Genomic DNA, 22,556 nt, shown 5'->3' with positions numbered 1-22,556 from the left:
GTTCCAGTGATTGATGCCGTTCAATGTTTGAAAGTATACTGTTGTCCCTCCAAGCCCATTATTTTCTAAACAAGCCCAGATTTTTATTCCATTTTCATTGATCCTCCTGGGAGTTAGAAATGCTTCATTTCAAATACAAGTTTATCCAATAAGGTTGAACTTGAGAAACCACCAGGAGTGACTGTTGCTCAGTAAATGCATCAAAATGCAGCTGCGTCAGGAATCCATTACGGAGGATACAGCACCTCTGGATCCTTAATACGAAACTGGATGTATATTATAGGACCTCTTGTATATGCAACAAATCCCTTGGTTTTTCTTTTGGAATAGAAGTTGCTCAATTATTAGGGCGCAGGCTGTGGCACAGGCTGGAGAGCAAGCCAGCTGCAACCAGCTGCAATGAATCACTCTGACCAGGAGGTCATGAGTTCGAGGCCCGCTCGGAGCCTATGTTTGTCTTGTCTTTGTTCTATGTTAAAAGGCATTGAATGTTTGCCTATATGTGTAATGTGATCCGCCCTGAGTCCCTTTCGGGGTGAGAAAGAAGGGTGGGATATAAATGCTGTAAATAAATTAATTAATAACTTATTTCCAATTGGGATATTTACATTCCAGAAAGGATCTTAAAGGAGAAATCTAATGGTAAACAAGCTTCTTCTTGAGACCGATATTTTTTAAAAAATCCCCCAACCCCTCCATAATGGGCAACTATCGGTCAATGTCCCGGGCTGTGGCGCAGACTGGTGAGCAGCCAGCTGCAACAAATCACTCTGACCAAGAGGTCATGAGTTCGAGTCCAGCTCGGAGCCTGCGTTTGTCTCTGTTTTTGTTCTATGTTAAGGCATTGAATGTTTGCCTTATAAGTGTGCAATGTGATCCGCCCTGAATCCCCTTCGGGGTGAGAAAGAAGGGCGGAATATAAATACTGCAAATAAATAAATAAATGTCCAACCTCCCCTTTCTGAGCAAGGTCTTGGAGAGTGTGGTGGCCTCCCGACTCCATGTATTTCTGGATGAAACGGATTATCTAGTAGGGTTGGGCTCGAATCCTGTTCTATCTGTTTATTCTGTGGTTTTGTACCGTTTCGTCCATTTGGATCGCAGAACGGTACCACCCCAGAACAAAAGAAAGACTGAAAGAAAAGTAGCCGTTTGGTCAGCTGATGTTTGTTGCTTGGCTGTAGGCCCTGGCTTGCAGGACCTTCAGCCAAGCACTCAATGTCTCATAGGGCCTACAGTCGAGTGCCGAACGCTTAATTGTAGGCCCTGTGAGCCAGGCCTAGGAGACATTAAGCTCTCAATGCTCGTAGACCTTGGCTCCTGAGCCTACAGTCATACACTAGACTCTAGGCCCTGCGATCCGTGCCTATGAGCCATCCAGCGCTCGAGGGCTCCTAGGCCACATCTATGGTAGGCATCCTCTCAGAGGCTTTGAAGCTGCAAAGCTTTTCAGTGCTAATCAAGGTGATTAGTTGCAACATTCACACTTGCCTCCAACAGACAAGAGTTCTTTCTCCCACAGAGACATAAACCTCCCTTGCCTAGTTTCCAACAAACCTCACAACCCCTGAGGATGCCTGCCATAGATGTGGGCAAAACGTCAGGAGAGAATGCTCTGAAACATGGCCAGACAGCCCGGAAAAATCACAGCAACCCAATTATAATTATAATTACAATTATTATAATTATTATTTCTCAGTCATGGGACAAAACGCCACTTCACTTAGCCAGTCTGTTGACTTTGTTCCTTTTCCTTCCCTCAGCTCTGAGCCCAAAAAGGGTGGATTTTTTAGCTGAAACCCAGCCAGTATTTTAAGTTGTGCCCCTGAAGCTTATGCGTGCCAAGTTTGGTCCAGATCCATCCAGCCATGTAGGAGTCTTTGTGGAATAAACAAACAAGCATTACTTCTATATAGAGGGATATTCCATATTAAGGGGATGATTGATGGTAGAAATGGCTTCTCGAGTGCGGAAAATGTGTATGGTTGTGTATATATTTTTTCCAAGCAAGCGTTTTGACAGCTTGTTGTTCCTTCCAGGAAATCGGCACAAGGACAGTCTCTCTGTGGTCCTACATTAATAGCCAGGTCGATGAATTCAGTAACCCTTTCTTCGTAAATTACGAAAACCACGTCCTGTACCCCGTCGCCAGTCTAAGCCATTTGGAATTGTGGGTAAACTATTATGTACGATGGAATCCACGAATGAGACCTCAGGTAGGTTTCTTGCAAAAGAGATTTCTTACAAAATCAACAGGGCTTTGCTTGCATGATACAATGATCAACGGGATGTCATTGGTCAAGTGCTGGGTGTGCTTCCATTATTTTCTTACACCTCTCTGACATGTTTCAGTATAGAAATTCCACTGGAAATGTGCTTATTTTCACACATTACTTTGGAGATTTATAAATGCCTGGCAAATAATATTTGTATTTATATCATTTGCACTGCGGTGGATTACAGAACGGAGGATAAATATAAAGCTCTGAATAAGAGTTTATAGTATCCGCATCTGAGAGGTCTGTTGGAAACTAGGCAAGTGGGGTTTATACATTTGTGGAATAGTGTCCAGGATGGAAGAAAGAACTCTTGTCTGTTGGAGGCAGGTGTGAATGTTGCAATTGGCCACCTTGGCTAGCATTGCAGCTTCAAAGCCTGGCTGCTTCCTGCCTGGGGGAGGGGGATCCTTTGTTGGGAGGTGTTAGCTGGCCCTGATTTTTTCATGCCTGGAAATCTCCTGTTTTCTGAGTGTTTTTCTTTATTTATTGTCCTGATTTTAGAGTTTTGTTCATGAAAATGAACAAAATCTGGCTACTATTTATTTGTATTTTTGGTCATTACTTATACATATATATATATACATGTATATATATACATGTATATATATACGTGTATGTGTATATATATATATATGTGTGTGTGTGTGTGTGTGTGTGTGTGTGTGTGTGTGTATGTGTGTGTGTATATATATATATATACACACACGCACACACACACACACACACACACACACACACATATATACAGTAGAGTCTCACTTATCCAACATAAACGGGCCGGCAGAACGTTGAATAAGCGAATATGTTGGATAATAAGGAGAGATTAAGGAAAAGCCTATTAAACATCAAATTAGGTTAGGATTTTACAAATTAAGCACCAAAACATCATGTTATACAACAAATTTGACTGAAAGAGTAGTTCAATATGCAGTAATGTTATGTTGTAATTACTGTATTTACAAATTTAGCACCAAAATATCACAATATATTGAAACCATTGACTACAAAAACACGTTGGATAATCCAGAACGTTGGATAAGCGAGTGTTGGATAAGTGAGACTCTACTGTATTGCTTTTGTTTTTTTGTGTCTCTTTTTGTCCATCTTCCTACTTATTTTATTGGGTGATTGTTTTAATTTGGGTTTTTTTTTTGTGTGTGTGTCAGGTGTTCCTTCCCCTTATTCTTTTTTCTTTGTTTCTATACACATCCCTCACTTTTTCCCCAAATAACCTCTTTGTTTTCATACTCTCGCTGTAAACCTTATTTGAAATATCAATAAAAATTTTATTTACAAAATCTGGCTACCAGTATTTTTAAAAAATAACTCTAAAATCAGGTCAGTAAATAAAGAGCAACACTTAGAAAACAGAGGAATTCCAGGCCTGAAACAATCAGGTCCAACAAACCTCACAACCTCTGAGGATGCCTGCCGTAGATGTGGGTGAAATGTCAGGAGAGAATGCTTCTGGAACATGGCCAGACAGCCCGGAAAACTCACAGCAACGCAGTGGACTAGATATTGGGCATGTTCCCCTTCCTGCTTTTTCAGGATTCAGGCTTCAAGAGTAAAATGACTACCGGTTCACACTAAATCCTTTTTTACCTTTGGGTTTTGTGTTGCTGTAGTAGCAGGGCGTTTTGGCCACGCCAGCGGCATTATCAAAAACTGCCTCCTAGGGCCTATTACAACGCCTGGTTCTGGTGCCGGTTTAGATTACCCACTTGTTCTGATTTGTGCTGATCTTTTCCTTTTTCAAAGCAAGCGCCTCTTTTATAACCGCTATTAAAGGTGCCTCTCCGTCCCCCCTTTGAACGCCTTGACACCTTGCTTTCCTCCGGGAAAATTCTTGTAAAAATCAGCCTGTTAAAAATGCAAAATCCCAGGACGTTCAGATGAGAAAGAATCCTCCAAATGTCTCCGGTCAGCCACTCTCGTTGGCTGTAAACATAAAAATGTCACCACGCAAGGATGACACAAAGATTGCCTCCATTTTTAGGACACCTTCTCATACCTGGCACCATTTCTGTAGGTTGCCATCATAACCGTTACCAAAAAATGCCCTAAAGATCTGAAGCAAACACTTCAGATGGAGATGCTGCCTCAAAGAGGTTTAAACGCCTTTGATGCAGGTGGTGCTGAAAAGAAAACTCTCGGTAGGAAATGCAGCGTGGCATATTTTAGCTGAAAATGACACACACACATACCGTCTACCTGTAGCAAAATAGGTGCCTTTTGTTCCATTAAAATAGGGAAGGCCAGTGGAAAACAGGAACTGAAATGTTTTGCAAACATTTAAAAATCATAAGGATAATTATGTTTTTAAAAGATGCTTTTAGGAAGTTTTTAAGATATTTTTAAAGATGCTTTTAGGATGTTTTTAAATTGTTAGATTTTAGCCTGTTCTTGTAAGCTGTCCCGAGCCGTAGGGGAGTGGCGGCATATAAGTTTGAATAATAAATAAATTAAATTAAATAAAAGAGCAAGGTGTCCTAAAAATGACTCTTGAGGTGGAACCAAAACTGTCGATACAAAAATGAAAAATGTATTTCATTAGTAATGTAGAAACGTAAAATGCAGGTACTTACCTTCAGTGTGTCTTTGACATTTTGGACCTCTTTAGTGAAATGTATAAAGTATTTTCTTCTTTTCTGGGCGGAGAGCGACTTGCTTTGATTTCTAGGACCCCCCACTCATTCTTTAGTTGCATATTTCCTGATCATTTCGGTGCACTTTGGTTAATTTACACAGTAACAGTTTCAACGGTTTTGTTTGTATTTCCAGCTCAATTCAGAAGCATTTTTTTTGTTTGTTTGTTTAAAGGGGGCATTTGATACGTTGCTCAAGGGTAGTACATGGTGGTTTGGACCAGTTGTGCAAATATTGTGATAGTGTTACCTTTGATAGTGTTACCTTTGGGAGCTTAAACGCAGTTTCTGTACGGCATCTGTTAGGTGAAAAATGAGTTACAAAGCCACAAGAAACAGGAGTATTAAAACAGATATTTGAAAATTTAGGATCGCTGTTACAATTGGGTTTTTTTGTATCCCCTTTCAGTCTGAACCCCCCCCCCCCCTTAGTGTCAGAAAAACTTGAGAACATACTGCAAGTCGTTTCTGGTGTGAGAGAATTGGCCGTCTACAGAGACATTGCCCAGGGGACGCCCGGATGTGTTACCGACCTGCTGGGAGGCTTCTCTCATGTCCCCTCAAGCTAGAGCTGACGGATGGGAGCTCACTCGACTTGAGAACATACTGCAAGTCGTTTCTGGTGTGAGAGAATTGGCCGTCTACAGAGACGCTGCCCAGGGGACGCCCGGATGTGTTACCGACTTGCTGGGAGGCTTCTCTCATGTCCCCTCAAGCTAGAGCTGACAGATGGGAGCTCACTTGACTTGAGAATATACTGCAAGTCGTTTCTGGTGTGAGAGAATTGGCCGTCTACAGAGACGTTGCCCAGGGGAGGCCCGGATGTGTTACCGACCTGCTGGGAGGCTTCTCTCATGTCCCCTCAAGCTAGAGCTGACAGATGGGAGCTCACCCGACTTGAGAACATACTGCAAGTTGCTTCTGGTGTGAGAGAATTGGCCATCTACAGAGACATTGCCCAGTGTTACCATCCTGCTGGGAGGCTTCTCTCATGTCCCCGCATGCTAATAATAAAACTTTATTTGTATTCCCAAGGGGAAGCTGGGGCTGACAGATGGGAGCTCACCCCGTCTCACAGATTTGAACCGGCAGCCTTCAGGTCAGCAGTCCAGCTGGCACAAGGGTTTAACTCATTGCACCACCGCGGCTCCTACAAAGGATATGATTCCGTATAAATACAGGGTGGCCCAAAAGTCTTCAAACTCCAAAAATCACACAAAATTTACTGTGTTGATGATTTTTAGCATTTTAAGATTTTATTCACTTTGAGTCTCTTTTGAGAGGGAAGAAGCAGGATGTAAATACATGTGATAATTATTATATAATATTTTGTAATGCATATTTTGGCTGCAACTATCAATTTCCCCTCTAAATGGTGACTTTTGGAGCACCCTGTACTTAAAACCCGAGTTCTGTACTCAGCCAGTGGTTTTGAGGAAGTTGAGTGTGTTAAAAATCTTCAGAACAACTCTTCTGCCGCACAATGCATCGCAATGGAGTGACAATAGCGCAGTTGTTGTTTATTGAATAGAACAGGCTGGTGCAACTTTGTGATTCCTTGGAGCCAGTTCATTCCACAAGCTGTGTGTCACAGTTGGCTATGCAAAAAAAGCGAGTAGCAAATCTGGGTATTGGTTGCGTTGCCCAAGCAAGGTCCTTGGGAGTCACTGCCAGTATGGGGCAGGCATGTGTTTGTGGACGTATTTATTTTATTTCTTCAAAAAGCAAAACAAGCTCCTTGACCAGGAAAAAGCAACACTTGCGTCGAGTGTTGTGATGGCGCTCTTGACTTTGGGTTGGAGAGAGGAGGCTTTATTCCTCTGATTCCGGTGCCTGGGAAAGCAGATTGGAACTTGCCAAGTGTTGCCCTGTGGCATCACAACAACAAAGGCATGGGGAGAGGATCGGTTCTTACATCCAAAAGGTGGGCTTAAAATAGTCGTTTTACAAGCAGATTGCACCCGAGTCGTCTTTCAGAAAGGCCTCCCCAAGAAGGAACACATTCCTTGCTGAACAACCTGCCTTTGAAAGGCTGTCCTTGAGCTGCTGAAGAGAGAGGCAAGAATACAAAGAATACATCACTTCCATACAATTAAAAGCGGGCTGCACTGTGAGTGAGTGGCTATTTGCTGCCTTGTATGCCGCTCCTTGTCGGCACCGATTGTGTTATCCAACATGCTTCACAAGGCTGGAGGAAAATAGGTACGGCCTCCACGCACACCTTCAGTCGGATATTTTGAAAGGGAATTGTTTCTCTCGCATGGGCACAGGAATCTGGACCGCTTTAGTCAAGAGCCTGGGATGCTTGGCTTCTTTGCATTTAAAAACATTGCCATCTTGGCTACTGGGCTGGTTGGCAACCTAAACTGCAGGTTAGGCTATGGGGGAGATTTCATATATAACACTTAAAATGTTTGCCTGAGGCAGTGATGGCCAACCTATGACACGCGTGTCAGCACTGACACGCCTAGCCATTTTTGCCGGCACGCTGCCGCATGCAGATTGATTGGATGACTATGTCTTTTGTGGCCAAATTCGGTGTGATTTGGTCCAGTGGTTTTGTTGTTTAGTCCATGGGAATTGTGCACATTACATATATATATATATATACACACACACACACACACACACACACACACACACACACACACATACACACACACACACACACACTAGCTGTGCCCGGCCACGCGTTGCTGTGGCAAAGTATGTGGCCCCTTCTACACAGCTGTATAAAATGCACACTGAAGTGGGTTATATGGCAGTGTGGAGTCAAGATAATCCAGTTCAAAGCAGATAATAAAAGATTACAAATGGGTTATATAGCTTTGTGGAAGGGCCTTGAGTCTACACTGCCATATAATCCAGTGCAAATTAGATAATCTGTGGAAGAGGCCACGGCCTAAGTCTGCCTGTCCCCTGGGCTGAGTTGGTTGCTAGGAGACCAAGTGGGCAGAGATTAGTCCTCTAACTGGCAGCAATTGGATAGAAACAATTATTCCTTTCCCTCTAATTAGGACTTTATTTTTCTTTTCTTTTTGTTGTATCAACCTAGAGGCGTGGATGATGGGTTGTGTTGTCAAATTTCGAGGTTGGGGGGCCTGTAGTTTTGTTGGTCGCCGTGATGCCATCACTCATTTATATATATAGATATATTACAGTATTTATATTCTGCCCTTCTTTCTCACTCCAAAGGGGACTCAGGGTGGATCACATTATACACACATAGGGCAAACATTCCATGCCCATAAACATATCAAACAGAGACTGAGACAGACAGACGCAGAGGCAATTTAACCTTCTCCTGAGGGGATGTTCAATTCTGGCCACAGGGGGGAGCAGCTGCTTCATCATCCACTCTGACGGCACTTATTCCAACGTTGTAAATTAGTTAAACTTGCCTCCCCACTTTTATAAGTGGTACCTTATTTCCTACTTGATAGATGCAACTATCTTTCGGGTTGCTAGGTCAGCAACGAGCAGGGGCTATTTTTTATTTTTAATTGATGGGTGCTCACCCCAACACGGGCTGGCCTCGAACTCTTGACCTCATGGTCAGAGTGATTTATTGCATCTGCTCAACAGCCTGCGCCACAGCCTGGCCCCTATATAATAGAATGATATAATAATTATATACAGTAGAGTCTCGCTTATCCAATGTAAACAGGCCGGCAGAACTTTGGATAAGCGAATATGTTGGATAATAAGGAGAGATTAAGGAAAAGCCTATTAAACATCAAATTAGGTTAGGATTTTACAAATTAAGCACCAAAACATCATGTTATACAACAAATTTGACAGAAAAAGTAGTTCAATACGCAGTAATGTTATGTTGTAATTACTGTATTTATGAATTTAGCACCAAAATATCACGATATATTGAAAACATTGACTACAAAAATTCGTTGGATAATCCAGAAGGTTGGATAAGCGAGTGTTGGATAAGTGAGACTCTATATATAATTATATCATTCTATTATTATTGTAATATATTATATTATTACTATTATATTATTGTTATAATGTGTTATATATATTCATTATTCATGACTACATTGGAACTAGAATACAGAGAAATCAGCGTGGAAACTGCAAGAGGTACCATAGATGGTTGTACATGGAAATAAGGGTAGTAAATAGTTTTTGATTTATTAAATACAATTATATATTTTTGTTATTTAAACGATACATATTGCGAAATTATGGTTTTTTTTTTTCTCCAAGTGACACACCACCCAAGTCATGCTAGGTTTTTTGGTGAATTTTGACACACCAAGTGCAAAAGGTTGCCCATCATTGGCCTGAGGACGACTTGTGCACTCACATGGGACAAGTGGAGTTTGACATAAACAGCAGTCTCGCATGATTGTGGGGCGAGTGGGCTTCTTAAGAAAAGACCTTCCCCATAAATGCACAGCAGAGTAACTTATTAGCAACAGCGTGACCCAGCACCAGTAGACAAAAGTCTAACTGTGAGCAAGCCGTGGTCTTTCCGAAAAGAAAAAACTTTGTGGGTTTATCTTTCAGCACAGGAGAGCCGATCAATGCCTTTAGAACCAAGTCAAGTGGGGAGATCAATCCCTTTTTTATTGACAGTAATGACTTTTGATATGTTTGTAGCCTAATTAAGTTACTTAAGGAAAAACTGGACGTGTTGACTGAGTGATTGCTAAAGTGATTTTTCAGGTGGATTATGCCATAAAAGCAATGGCAGTGGGTGCAGAAATCAAAAGTTTAGTCCGCTCGTCTGGAGCACGGCTTTTACATGAAACATGGGAAACAGACCAGGGTTTGTGTTGTCGAAGGCTTTCATGACCGGGATCACAGGGTTGTTGTATGTCTTTCGGGCTGTGTGGCCATGTTCCAGAAGTATTCTCTCCTGACGTTTCGCCCACATCTATGGCAGGCATCCTCAGAGGTTGTGAGGTATGGATAAACTAAGTAAGGAAAGGAAAGAATATATATCTGTGTAGAGTCCAGGGTGTGGCAAGAGTCCTTTGTCACTGGGAGCCAGCATTAATGTTTCAGTTAATCACCCTAATTAGCATTGGAGATGTTTTGTCCCTTGCCTGGGGGCACCCTTTGTTCAGTCAAGCCTTCATTGTGTTGGTTCCCATCTACTGTTTTGATTTTGGAGTTTTGTAATACTGGTAGCCAGATTTTAATGCTGGCTCCCAGTGACAAAGGACTCTTGCCACACCTTGGACTCTACACAGATATATATTCTTTCCTTTCCTTACTTAGTTTCTCCATGCCTCACAACCTCTGAGGATGCCTGCCATAGATGTGGGCGAAACGTCAGGAGAGAATACTTCTGGAACATGGCCAGACAGCCCGAAAGACATACAACAACCCTGAGACCAGGGTTTGTCCCCTTCCCCACGCCGGGCCTTGGAAATGCGTGCGATGCCACACGTTGCCTAGCAGCAGACCATAAGCCCTCCGCGGTGACACTCGCAAGGCACAAAGGGAAAGAGAGATGCGCTGATTGCTGCTGCAGAGTCTGTTTGCATAGAAACCAGACATGGGTTGGAATCCGTTCTTTGCTCCTCCGGCTTTAAAAGCCCGTCTGCCAATGACCTGTTTGTCATCTTCTTAGCCGTAAAAGGGGGCTGCTATGCAAGCCTTTGCTCCTCACAGGTGTGCACTTTGAAGGAGCCGGCACATGATAGGCAGCAGAGAATCCTTTTGACCCATGCTTGTCTTTCTTGCGAGGTGCCGTGCCGACAGTTTCTTCCCTTTATTAAAGAACTGCCGTATTTCATCTCTTCTAAGATGTGCACTAATGTCAATACCACAACCAACAAGAAAGTTTTGTCAACATCTAAGATAAAGTAAAGGGAAAGGTTTTTCCTTGGCATTAAGTCCAGTCGTGTCTGACTCTGGGGGTTGGTGCTCATGCCCATTTCTAAGCCGAAGAACCGGCATTGTCTGTAGACACCTCCAAGGTCATGTGGCCAAAGGCATGACTGCATGGAGCACCGTTACCTTCCCGCCGGAGCAGTACCTATTGATCTACTCACATTTGCATGTCCCTAGATACCTCCAAGGTCATGTGGCCATTGGCACATTTATTTTGTAATGGTATCTGTTTTATATGAACTGTTGTTTGTAGATTATTTTATATGAATTATTGTTTTTAGGCATTGAATTTTTGCCATTTACTGTAAGCCGCTTTGAGTCTCCGCGGAGAGAAAGGCGGGGTAAAAGTGATGTAAATAAATAAATAATGGAGTGCTGTTACCTTCCCGCTGGAGCAGTACCTATTGCTCTACTCACATTTGCATGTTTTCGAACTGCTAGGTTGGCAGAAGCTGGGACTGACGGCGGGAGCTCACCCCACTTCCTGGATTCGAACTGCCGACCTTTTGGTCAGCAAGTTCAGCAGCTTAACCCACTGCGCCACCGGGGTTTGCTTGCCAAAGAGTAAAGAGTTAGTAAGGTTGACTATCCCTTGTCCGAAATGCTTGGGAATACTTGCATAGGTATAATAAGATCCTGGAGAGGGGACTCGGATGGAAACACAAAATTGATATTTGTTTCAGATATAGTACCAACTATACCGCTCCAGGGCATTGGACATGTTTCAAATTGCTTTTAAATCTTGAGGTCCTGAGAGCGGCTGAGTTTTTCCTGTTGTTTTTCGTCAATGCGACTGTCACCTGGGATGGCGACATCAATGATCCAAACCTTTTTCTTTTCCACAAGTGTGATGTCTGGTGTGTTGTGTTCCAGAACTCTGTCAGTCCGGATTCGGAAGTCCATTATTATTATTATTATTATTATTATTATTATTATTATTATTATTATTATATACCTTGTACTCAGAGCACAATATTTAATTCCACTGCTTAAGACCCAGACAATGAACAGATGGGTGGCATTCAATCCAGGCAGTGTACCTACTCAGTGTGTAGGCTTCAACTGCCTGCCAAGAAAGGTCCTCTGCCGTTGTGCCAAACTTTTCCAGGCGCAACTTAGATTGCCTTTGGTTAATTCAATTGTAGTATTTGCTGCCATTGTTGCATTGCACCAGGTACTTTGGACTTCCAGCATTCCTATAAGCCTCAGGCCCTTTCCTTTTCCTTTTCTGCTTAAGCGGCTGAGGGGGAAAAGAAAGGGGCCTGAGGCTGTTAGGAATGCTGGGAGTTGAAGTCCAAAACTCCTGGGGGACCAAAGTTTGCCCACCACGCCTAAGTGTTTTCTCATGCATTTCAAGCTGTGTTAATTCCCCCACGTAGATGCCGATTCACCAGAATCTGAAGGAGCTGCTGGCCATCCGGGCGGAGCTGCAGAAGCGGGTGGAAGACCTGCAACGAGAAGCCTCCACGCGCTCCATCTCCTCCTCCTCCGACCGCGGCTCCTCCCCGGCGGCCACTCCGGTGCACACCTCCGTCTGACGCGGGGCTGAAGAGCCAGGTACATGCCTGCCGGGCAGAGCGCACTCCTTGCGCATTACGGGGCGGCACTTCCCTTCCCAAGTGTCCGTCGCGTCCAGGCCAAACGTGTCGATGTGCCTGTGGTTTCGTAGCCGTGACGGTTGCTAGAATGTCTTCAGTGTCTTTTTTGGTTTTTTGAGATGTCTTAACTGAATTTCCAGTTGACTTTGTTATAAGCAACCTGTGACAAACCGGGCGAAGGCAGTGCAGGAGGACCCCGATTTCTGGAAAGGGAACCAATTTGGTTTCCTGGGTACTTACTTGATCCAAGAAAAAGCTACATCAGATATTACGTTTCTCTGAACCGGTGTAGAGGATCGAATGCACTTTGAGAATGGATTTAATTTTGTAACAGTATAGGCATTTGTATATTTTGAATACCTATTTTGAATAAATATGCCATTGAGTATCGAACAGGATTTTGCCAACTGTGAGATACCCAATCTTTGGATCTTTGGAAAATAAGTGTTGAAACCTAAATTACTGATCAATACTACTTCAGGTTTGCTGTCGTTCTTGAGTTGAGATGCTGAGTTGACTCAAGTCGCATCTCTAATCTGTACAAAGTTTTAGCCCCGCATTTCACTAAATGTGTGAAGTGCAAGGATTTCCCTTTAATATATCAGGTTAACAAAAATCCAGGTGTCCCTCTGTCGTCATGATTGCATACATGTCTATGCAAGCCCAGTATTAACCAGTGTGTACAGAACACACTCATTTTACAAATTTTGCAGAACGTGTTCAGTTGTAGTTATGATGACGACAGGTGAAAAGGTTTTTTAGACAAAACAGTCATAACTGGGTTTCTTGAGACATTAAAGGCTGTTGTGGTTTTGTAATGACCGTTTCATACATTTTGTTCTAAAGGAGACAATTATTGTTCTGATTCCTATTGCTGCTGTATGTACTATTGTGTATTTTCCGATTTGGGAAATGTTTTGGCAATCTATTTTTGCGGTGCACATTAGAAGCCTCACTCCCTCTTGGTATTTCCCCTTTGCTTTTAAAAAAACCCGTCTTCCAGTGTTCAGAACTATCTTTGCTATTTTCCCTTTGATCAGTTTTAAACTTTGTGCCCAGATTTTACTGATGCAATGTTTTCTTTCACCGCTCGCCATTTTTGCGCTTGGGAACGAGACTGGTTTCCATTGCCTAGAGCTGTACAGCTAACCTGTGCCTCTTGAATGCCGCAATTGAAAGGTATTCTATAAGGGAAGGAAAACAGTTCTAAAGGTAAGAATAAAACCTTTGGATTCCAAGATGTGCTTTCAATACCTATGCACACGTTTTGCAGGGATTTGACACCATGTTTGATCCTATTTGTAGAAGCATTGCTTAAATTGGAAGGGGAAGCAAAAAGGAAAAAAGGAAAAGTATGGTATATATTGTACTTTAAAGTAAGTTATAGTTCTATATTTCCTCAAGTGATATAATCACATATATTATGACTGTAATATCAATTTATATATTCCAACTGTAGAGGTAAGTACATATTTCAATGTCCAATTTTAACAAATATAATCTTGATAGTGTTCTCAAGGTTTGTAGTACTCTTCTTCAAATTCGATCATTCAAAGTAAATCAAAGTTCCATGTCAATAGTAACTCATTTAAAGTAAATCAAAGTTCCATGTCAATAGCAACAAAGTTCCATGTCAGTAGTAACGACTGGTCTCGCGGGTATGCATCCAGTTTCGGTGACCTTCTTCAGGTAGACCTTCTTCAGGTAATCCTGGAGTTCCCCCTGTTTGCTGCTCTGCTGTCTTATTTCTTTTCATAGAATTAAATGTAAATTGAGTCAAAATAATACAAATCATACTAGAAATAATACAAACCATTCTAAAAATAGACATGTATAATACACCCCAATAATATCTAATATAGTATATAAATATCAGGATTCACAACAAAAAGAACTTACATGTCCTCGGAGGATCCTTACATGTAGTATTCTACCTCAAGTTGCAAGCATTCAGTAGTAGTTCTGTAAAGACTTAAGTATTTTTTTATCCCATTATAAGAAGCAGGTGAGATCTAGCCTATCACTTGAGAACACTATCAAGATTATATTTGTTAAAATTGGACATTGAAATATGTACTTATCTGTACAGTTGGAATATATAAATTGATATTACAGTCATAATATATGTGATTATATCACTTGAGGAAATATAGAACTATAACTTACTTTAAAATACAATATATACCATACTTTTCCTTTTTTCCTTTTTGCTGTATATAATAGACATCTGTGCATATAGCCATAGCTAAATTGGAAGGGGAGCCTGTCCTTTCCTGGCCAGGCCACACTTTTCCTCAGCTAATCTTATGGGGAACATAGCCAAAGACACTCATATATCTCTAAAATGCCCACAGCACAGCAAATAGGCCACCCTTTCCTTAAGCATTAGGTCACTGCAACTGCATCTCATTATTTCTAGGTATTCAGATGTTGGCTTCTCAAAGAGTGTGCATAATGTTGCTTAGAGATGAATAGGTAGTAAAAGAAAAAAAATGACAAGTACCTAGAAGGTTGGGGGGAAATCTCTTGCTTTGTTTCTCTTCCCTGGAAAGAATCCTTAGTAGGTTCACATTGGAAACACAGATTTGTGAGTTTAAATATTCCTCTATAGAAGCAGTTGGGCATTTTGGTCCGACGGAGAAGTCATTACGAGGTTGCAAGTGAAATGTTGTTGAATGTTAACATGTGCAGGTTCTCATTGTGCATTAGAGCCACGCATTTCTTGTTTGTTCACATACAGTAGAGTCTCACTTATCCAACATAAACGGGCCGGCAGAACATTGGATAAGTGAATATGTTGGATAATAAGGAGGGATTAAGGATAAGCCTATTAAACATTAAATTAGGTTATGATTTTACAAATTAAGCACCAAAACATCATGTTATACAACAAATTTGACAGAAAAAGTAGTTCAATACACAGTAATACTATGTAGTAATTACTGTATTTACGATTTTAGCACCAAAATATCACGATGTTTGAAAAATTGACTACAAAAATGCGTTGGATAATCCAGAATGTTGGATAAGTGAGTGTTGGATAAGTGAGACTCTACTGTATTCGGTTGCGGGGGGTTGCAGTTCACTAATGTCCAATCGTCATGTAACCTCTGTGAGTGTCATTACACTTTGTGCCATTGAGGTAAGATTTTAGCTATACAGACCTCCTGGAAAACTGCAGCTTCTATGTGGAGTTTCAAGGTAGGAAAAGTAGACGGAGGAAGAGGCAAAAGAACGGTTTACCCCAAGGCAGCGTTCTTGCACCAAGCTTGTTTAACATCTTTACTAAGGATCATCCAGAGCCACCCCTCACAAAGAGCTTTGTGTATGCTGATGGATGACCTTGGCCTAACAACACAAGCAAAAGACTTTGAAACAGTCGAAATCCAACTTACGAATGCCTTGAAGGATCTCTCCAGCTATGACAAAGGAAACTACCTGACGCCTAACCCTGCCAAGACACAAGAGTGTGCTTTCGACCTGCAGAACCGTGAAACCAATAGGAAATTGAAAGTTACCTGGGAAGGCCAAGAGCTGTTCCCATCCTAAATATCTTGGTGTCACCTTAGATCGAACACTAACATATAGGAAACACTTCATTCCTCCAGGAGCAAACCAAGAATGGGCAACTTGGAAGTCCCTGAAGACACTCAGAAGCGGAGAGGGCCGGTCAATGAACAACCTGGGCAAATGGCATGACCTAGAAGAATCCTCCACTTTGTGTGACTGTGGAGCAGAACGAACAACTCCGCATCTTTATGCTTGTCTGTAGTGTCCTGCCTCGTGTACAGAAGAATTGTTTGAGGATACAGACAATGCTGTCGCTGTTGCCCGTTTTTCGTCAGAAAATATTTAGCCGCTTGTGCTCCTATTATGACCAGTTCTATACTAATTTATACAATGCTTTTGATACGAAATAAACAAAAAGCCTCAGAGGAAGACCAAGACCTCGGAATAAAGCTTGACAAGAAAACTCTGTGACAGGATCACCCCAAGTCTGAAATGACCCGAAGGAATACAACAACAGCCATAATCTTAATTAGTTATTATTTTTGCCTTACTTGGGAAATGAGGTGTTAAAAATGTTAAAAAGCGGCTTAGTCTGCCAGATTTGGGCCCCTCCCGCCTGCCATCACAAGGGAAACCTTCTTACCTCGGTGGTCTCCCACTGGCACCCCAAGAGCACATACAAACACACGCAGAGCACATGCAAACACACGCAGCCTCCTTGTACAAGTCAGTCTTTCATTTATTATTTTCCAGTTTTGTAGTTCAGCAATCAAGTGAGGAAATCCCTCCCCCATAATTCTTATATGCACTTTAGCAAAATGAGCCTGCCTTTTCGTAACATCATGCTAGCTTTTCACCTGGGACAAATCATTTCTGTATTAGCCAAAGGTATGTATGTATTGCTTAAATAAAAAGCTTGGCACCTTTTAGACACAACCTACTCTCTTCACTTGCTGTCTGATTTCTCTTGCATTTTCCTCCTTTGTTTCCCTTCTTTTTTGTTTGCTTTGATTCCCTTTTTGACCTAGCACAGAGATGCACTGATCTCAGATGAGCCCCAACTCATCCACACAACGGCAACTCATCCATCGGTGACGATATTCTAAGGGAAGAAGGGCAGCTTGCTGTTTGAGAAGATACATGTGACTAAAAAAGAGAAGGTATAAACCAAGCCAGCTTGTAAGCAAGTTAACAGTATTCTCATAATTGTACAAAACACAGAAAACCACTTTCCCTTTCCTCTAATTGGCCTTCTTTTCTTTAGTTGCAAGGATGCATGTTGCATATAAATCCAGGGCACAGGAAAGGGTCGTATATACATCTTTGGCCTGATGGAAGACTTTAAACGCGTGTCGCTTGACCTATTCTGGAGCATCTCTTGGCGCTTACCGGGTTTCATCACGCAATAGTCGCACTTTCCCCCATTTTGAGAGAAGGGCCTGCGACTATTATGCGACAAACTACGGTATTTATATTGATTTTTTTTTCAGCACACTGTTTTGATTACGAATATTAAAAAACAGTACAAAAGCAGAAACGGATCCCATCCAGAGGTGTCGTACTACAGGGTTTTGCGGCTATAAAGGAACCCACAGGGAAAGTCAGATACATTGTTGGTTGTGTGTACAAAGGGAAGGAAACGCACATGCTCGGCATGCAAGAGGTCCCAGGCTGAACCCCTGGCTTCGCTCTATTAGAAAAGAGTGAGGAACGCAATAGCCTTGCTCTCATTTTTCCTGCAGTCTGGAACAACACTCAGAAAACAGGGGAATTCCAGACAGGAAACAATCAGGGCCAGCTAGCACATCCCAACAAAGGATTTCCCCAGGCAGGAAGCAGCCAGGCTTTGAAGCTGCAAGGCTATGCAATGCTAATCAAGATTGACAGAGAAGAGTTATTTCTCCCACCCAGGACATCATTCCACAGATACTATAAACCCCACTTAGTTTCCGACAGGCCTCACAACCTCTGAGGATGCCTGCCATAGATGTGGGCGAAATGTCAGGAGAGAATGGAACAAGCCCAGAAAACTCACAGCAACCCAGTATTTCCGGCCATGAAAGCCTTCAATAACGGTTGGTTCTAGATGGTGATGACAAATTTCCACCCTTTCATGATTAGAGCAGGCATGGGCAAACCTTGGCCCTCCAAGTGTTTTGGACATTAGCTCCCACAATTTCTAACAAAACACGTGGAAGACAAAAGGGGATTCTAATACAGCAAAGCAAGTTTCCACCCTGCGCTCCTCATGCGGCCTTCCCACACGTGCCTCCTTCCCTTCTGTTGGGTGTTTCTTCCTATACTCTGAATTTGTATTGTCCTACCTAAAATGTACATTAAGGCATAACCATTTACCAAATCCATATAAAAAAAGCTTTGGGGAAGGAGGAAGTAGCATAAAGGATCATCTACTTGCACATCATGAAAAGAAAAACCTGGAATATTTTTTTTTCCTTCATGGAACTACTGTTTTGTTCGTTTCGTTTACAAAAAATGATCTGCCATACATACACATTTCAAATGTCCTAAGTGGTTAGTGGGGTTATTTTTTTTAAACACTCAGAATGTATTGTCGAGATTCGGATCAGCGGCAGGACAACTGCAGTAGAAATAGAGGTACAACAAAATGGACAAGTTACATGTACAGAAACATTTCTCATCATTGGCAAAAAACAAACCGAGGATTCGTATCTCATCTATCTGAGAAAATGACTCCTAGTGCAAGTACTAGCGTCATCGAAACACTTATTATTCATACCTAAAGATGCACTACTTACGCTACTCTACGGGTTAATGTACTTTGCTCAAAATTTCTTTTAAAAAAAGGAGATATGCTACAGTAGTTTGAAGTATGTCGTCATGTTAAGTTCAGCTGCGTGGTATTCTGTGATCGTCGGACGTGTTTTGTTTTTTTTTTATTTTGTGCTCTGCAAACTTTGCAAACCACAGCCTTGCCCCAGACATCCTCAGTAGTATTTCCAAAGGCAAGCTCGGACGTGGAAAGCCTACAACCCTACAATAAGCAAGTAAGCCACATTCCTTCTGTGATGATCTCTCCCCTGTTTTCATCCCATGGGAGCCACAAGTAGAACAAGGGACTCTGGACACACGCAGAAAAAGGAGCCTTTTTTTTTGTGGCGAGCAAACGCCGAAAATACATTCAAAAGGCTTCGAAATGCCAAGTTAGGAAACAAAAACAGAGCAGAAGGAATTTGCACAGCTGTCGTCGGACATCTAGGCTAAAGGGGTTAAGCGTTTTTACAGGGAAGCAAGCGCCACCGGAAAGTCAGCGGGGCTCGCCTCGAAGCGTACATAAGGCCGGGATCCCAGAGTAAAAAGGTCTCACCTGGTTCTGCTCCTAACCCTCAGTTGGGCTCGAATCCCGGGCAGCGTTTGAGTGAGGCTCGTGCGCAACGGCACTCGCAGGCGCCTCCATGCGACCTCTCCAGATTCCTGTTCACCTAGATGTAAGGCCTCACATCTCTGGAAAGGATGACATCCCAGAGTAAAAAGGTCCCACCTGGTTCTGCTCCTAACCCTCGGTCGAGCTCGAATCGCGGGCAGCGTTCAGGTGAGGCTCGTGCACAACGGCACTTGCAGGCGCCTCTGCGTGAACGGAGCAGCGACATCTCCAGATTCCTGTTCACCTAGAAGTAAGGCCTCACATATCTGGAAGGGCTAGTATCCCAGAGTAAAAAGGTCCCCACCTGGTTCTACTTCTAACTCTTGGTTGAGCTCGAATCGCGGGCAGCGTTCAGGTGAGGCTCGTGCGCAACGGCACTCGCAGGTGCCTCCTCGCGAACGGAGCAACTCCAGATTCCTGTTCACCTAGAAGTAAGGCCCCACATTTCTGGAAAGATATTGCCCCTGCACATTCTATCACTGCCTTGTAATACATGCTACGGATAAAGGTGTGTCTGCTCTTAAGAGGGAGAACACACTTGTACTTCCCATAAGTTCACCAATATGGCCTCTTCGCACATGGTGATAGTGCTAAAACATAGCACTACAGCAGTGATTCTCAACTTGTGGGTCCTCAGATGTTTTTGGCCTACAACTCCCAGAAGTCCCAGCCAGTTTACCAGCTGTTAGGATTTCTGGAAGTTGAAGTCCATAAACATCTGGAGACCCACAGGTTGAGAACCACGAAAATGAGACAGAGCTCACGGCAAAGATGACCACGGCCCAGATTTTGCTCTCTGTTACTCCTTGGTTCAGTGGCTTGCTGGAACTCCAGGCTCACGGAAACGTAAAAATATGCTGAAGCACTCCTGTCGAAAGTCGAAACTATCAACAGTTTGGTTCAACGTAAGGTTCTTCCTAATGCATTCTTTTAGATATGGCAGCGCTAGGGAAAAATCAGTCAGGCACAGATATCTATGTCGAATAGCTAAGAGAAGGGTGCAAATAAAAATAAGATTTCCAAAACAATCTTTAGTTCTTGCTACTTTGTCCATGTAGTTCTAGTAATCAGTAAAGAAACGCTAATATTCTCCTTCAGACTAAATGTTTCTGTTTGTCTTAAGAGTATGTCTATTATTGCCAAATATATTTCTAGGATGTGTTGCACAACCTCATTCATCTATTGAACATATACAACATCTATACACATAATAAAAAGAGAAAAATTTGAACCAAGTAAAGAGGACTAAAGATGGTTTTGGAAATCTTATTTTCTTAGCACAGCTTTAGGGAAAAAAACAGCAAGACGCAAATAACAAATAGGGTTTCTATCGGTCAGAGAGCAATGGAGAAATGACTAGGCGCTTGGACATTCATAAAACATTCAGAAATCGGAGAGTCCCTCAACTGAACATCCATTGGCTAGACCAGAAATAAGTCATTTTCTCAGGGCTGGTGGCAACATGTGTGCGCCCGTTGCAGGCCTAACAGTGCTTGGAAAATGGACAAATTGCAACCAGAAGTAATTATTCTGGTTCTGAGTTTTGGCTTTGTGAACCACACGACTACAAATTGGAAAAGGACTACCATACATTTGATGTATCAAGCATTGTGTTGCTTTGTGTTTTGTACCTTGCCTCCCAGGGAAAATGGTTTATATCTGGGCCGGGCTGCAGCGCAGCTGGTTAGTAGCCACCTGCAACAAATCACTACTGACCGAGAGATCATGAGTTCGAAGCCAGCCCGGGTCGGATTGAGCTTCCGACCATTAAATAGCCTAGCTTGCTGTTGACCTATGCAGCTTGAAGACAGTTGCATCTGTTGAGTAGAAAAATTAGGTACCGTTTGATGTGGGGAGGCTAATTTAACTAATTTACAACAGCATAAAAACTTCCAGCAGCGTGTGGAAAGGACGTGGCGTCACCAATGGACGGTGAAGTGGCCGGAATCAAGCATACTTTCATGAAGCCAGAAGCTCAAGAATGTTAAATTGCCTCTGTGTCTGTCTATACGTCGTATGTCTAATCGCACTGAATGTTTGCCATGTCTATGTGCATTGTGATCCGCCCTGAGTCGCCTTCGGGGCAAGAAAGAAGGGCGGAATATAAATACTGTAAATAAATAAATCTGTACTGGGTTTACTCAAAGGAATTTAGAGGTCTATGGTAATTTTTCAGCAACTGCCACCGTTGAGCCATTGGAGTAATATTGGACTTGCAATCCCTGAAATGCGAGCCCTGTAGCATGCTCTGGAACCTGGAGTGACAGAGAACCCAATCTGGGGTGGATGCTACCTGTCCGTACCTATGGAAGAGCCCAGGGTGGAAGCTTGCCTTTCTGGGTTGATCCTAATCCTGCGAAACATCTCCAGATCTTTTGAAGGACACCTTGCCTGCACAAGGACTACCTGCACAGGAGCCAAATCCAGGTGGGATGCTACAGCTTGTAGGGAAGCCTAGTTGCATGGTCGCTTGGGGTCTCTATCAGACGAAGACCACCGCTCAGGCACTTGCATATCTGGAGGTGCCGCTCCTCAACAGGGCCAACTCCACCCTCGGGACCCCGGTGAGCTTCACCGTCGATGGCGGAAATCTGGCCGAAAGTCATCTTACAAAGGTGTTACAAATGGTTTGCTTTGGATTGTTCATTTACAGGCACTTTGTAAGTTCTCACACCTGTCGTCCCTACCTCCGCTGCCTTGTTCGTCCTCGTTCATGAAAGTCTCTACCTCTACTATGAAACACCACCACTCTGAAGCACCTTGGCTTGCTTTTTTTTTTTTGTATTCAACCTGACAAAAACTCCTACGTGACCATGTCAAATGTAAACCTACAACTCTTCCACATAAAATCAAGTAAAAACCCAAAGAACATTCCAACCAGCCTACCGTCTACCACAAGAAGAAGCCTGTCCTCAGAAGAACGCACATTAAATAGCTTTGGATCCAAATAAAAACGTTGGTAAAAAGCGAAATTACAAGCATGTGAGAAGCACGTGTGTGTGTGTGTGTGTGTACGTTGTTTGTGTTTGCCTTTGCCCGCTTCCTTTCCAGCCCAAACTCGGGATTCAGACTTTTGCGTTTTCTGGCGGCGGAGGCGCTTCCGCAGTCTGTGGTTCTAGGACAGAATACTTCACTAAAGAGAGAAGAAGTTGGGGTTGACTCCACGAGAAACTCAGGAAAACATTACAAACACAAAGTAAATGTGATCTGGGTTGCTGTGAGTTTTCCGGGCTGTCTGGCCATGTTCCAGCAGCAT

At 42.8% G+C, this 22,556-nt stretch overlaps 2 protein-coding genes across 6 annotated transcripts in view; one reads left to right on the top strand and one right to left on the bottom strand.

Annotated features, from left to right (window-relative positions):
* mtmr1 (myotubularin related protein 1) overlaps positions 1-16,833 on the top strand; it is a 44,800-nt gene extending 27,967 nt beyond the window's left edge. For all 4 annotated transcript variants that reach the window (XM_008117940.3, XM_003225565.4, XM_008117939.3 and 1 more), the window contains 2 exons: positions 2,040-2,216; positions 12,169-16,833. In XM_008117940.3, coding sequence (XP_008116147.2) covers positions 2,040-2,216; positions 12,169-12,327 — 336 coding nt within the window. In that variant the 3' untranslated portion in view covers positions 12,328-16,833. The remainder of the gene's footprint in view (positions 1-2,039; positions 2,217-12,168) is intronic.
* The window catches only part of cd99l2 (CD99 molecule like 2), a 41,605-nt gene continuing 35,664 nt past the window's right edge, over positions 16,616-22,556 (bottom strand). For both annotated transcript variants that reach the window (XM_062964064.1, XM_062964065.1), the window contains exon 11: positions 16,616-22,433. In XM_062964064.1, the coding sequence (XP_062820134.1) occupies positions 22,366-22,433 (68 nt within the window). In that variant the 3' untranslated portion in view covers positions 16,616-22,365. The remainder of the gene's footprint in view (positions 22,434-22,556) is intronic.

This window comes from Anolis carolinensis, unplaced genomic scaffold (genome assembly GCF_035594765.1).
Source record: "Anolis carolinensis isolate JA03-04 unplaced genomic scaffold, rAnoCar3.1.pri scaffold_12, whole genome shotgun sequence".
NCBI classification, from domain to species: Eukaryota; Metazoa; Chordata; class Lepidosauria; order Squamata; family Dactyloidae; genus Anolis; species Anolis carolinensis.
The sequence above is the reverse complement of the archived record's forward strand: the minus strand, read 5'-3'. Positions and strand labels throughout refer to the sequence as shown.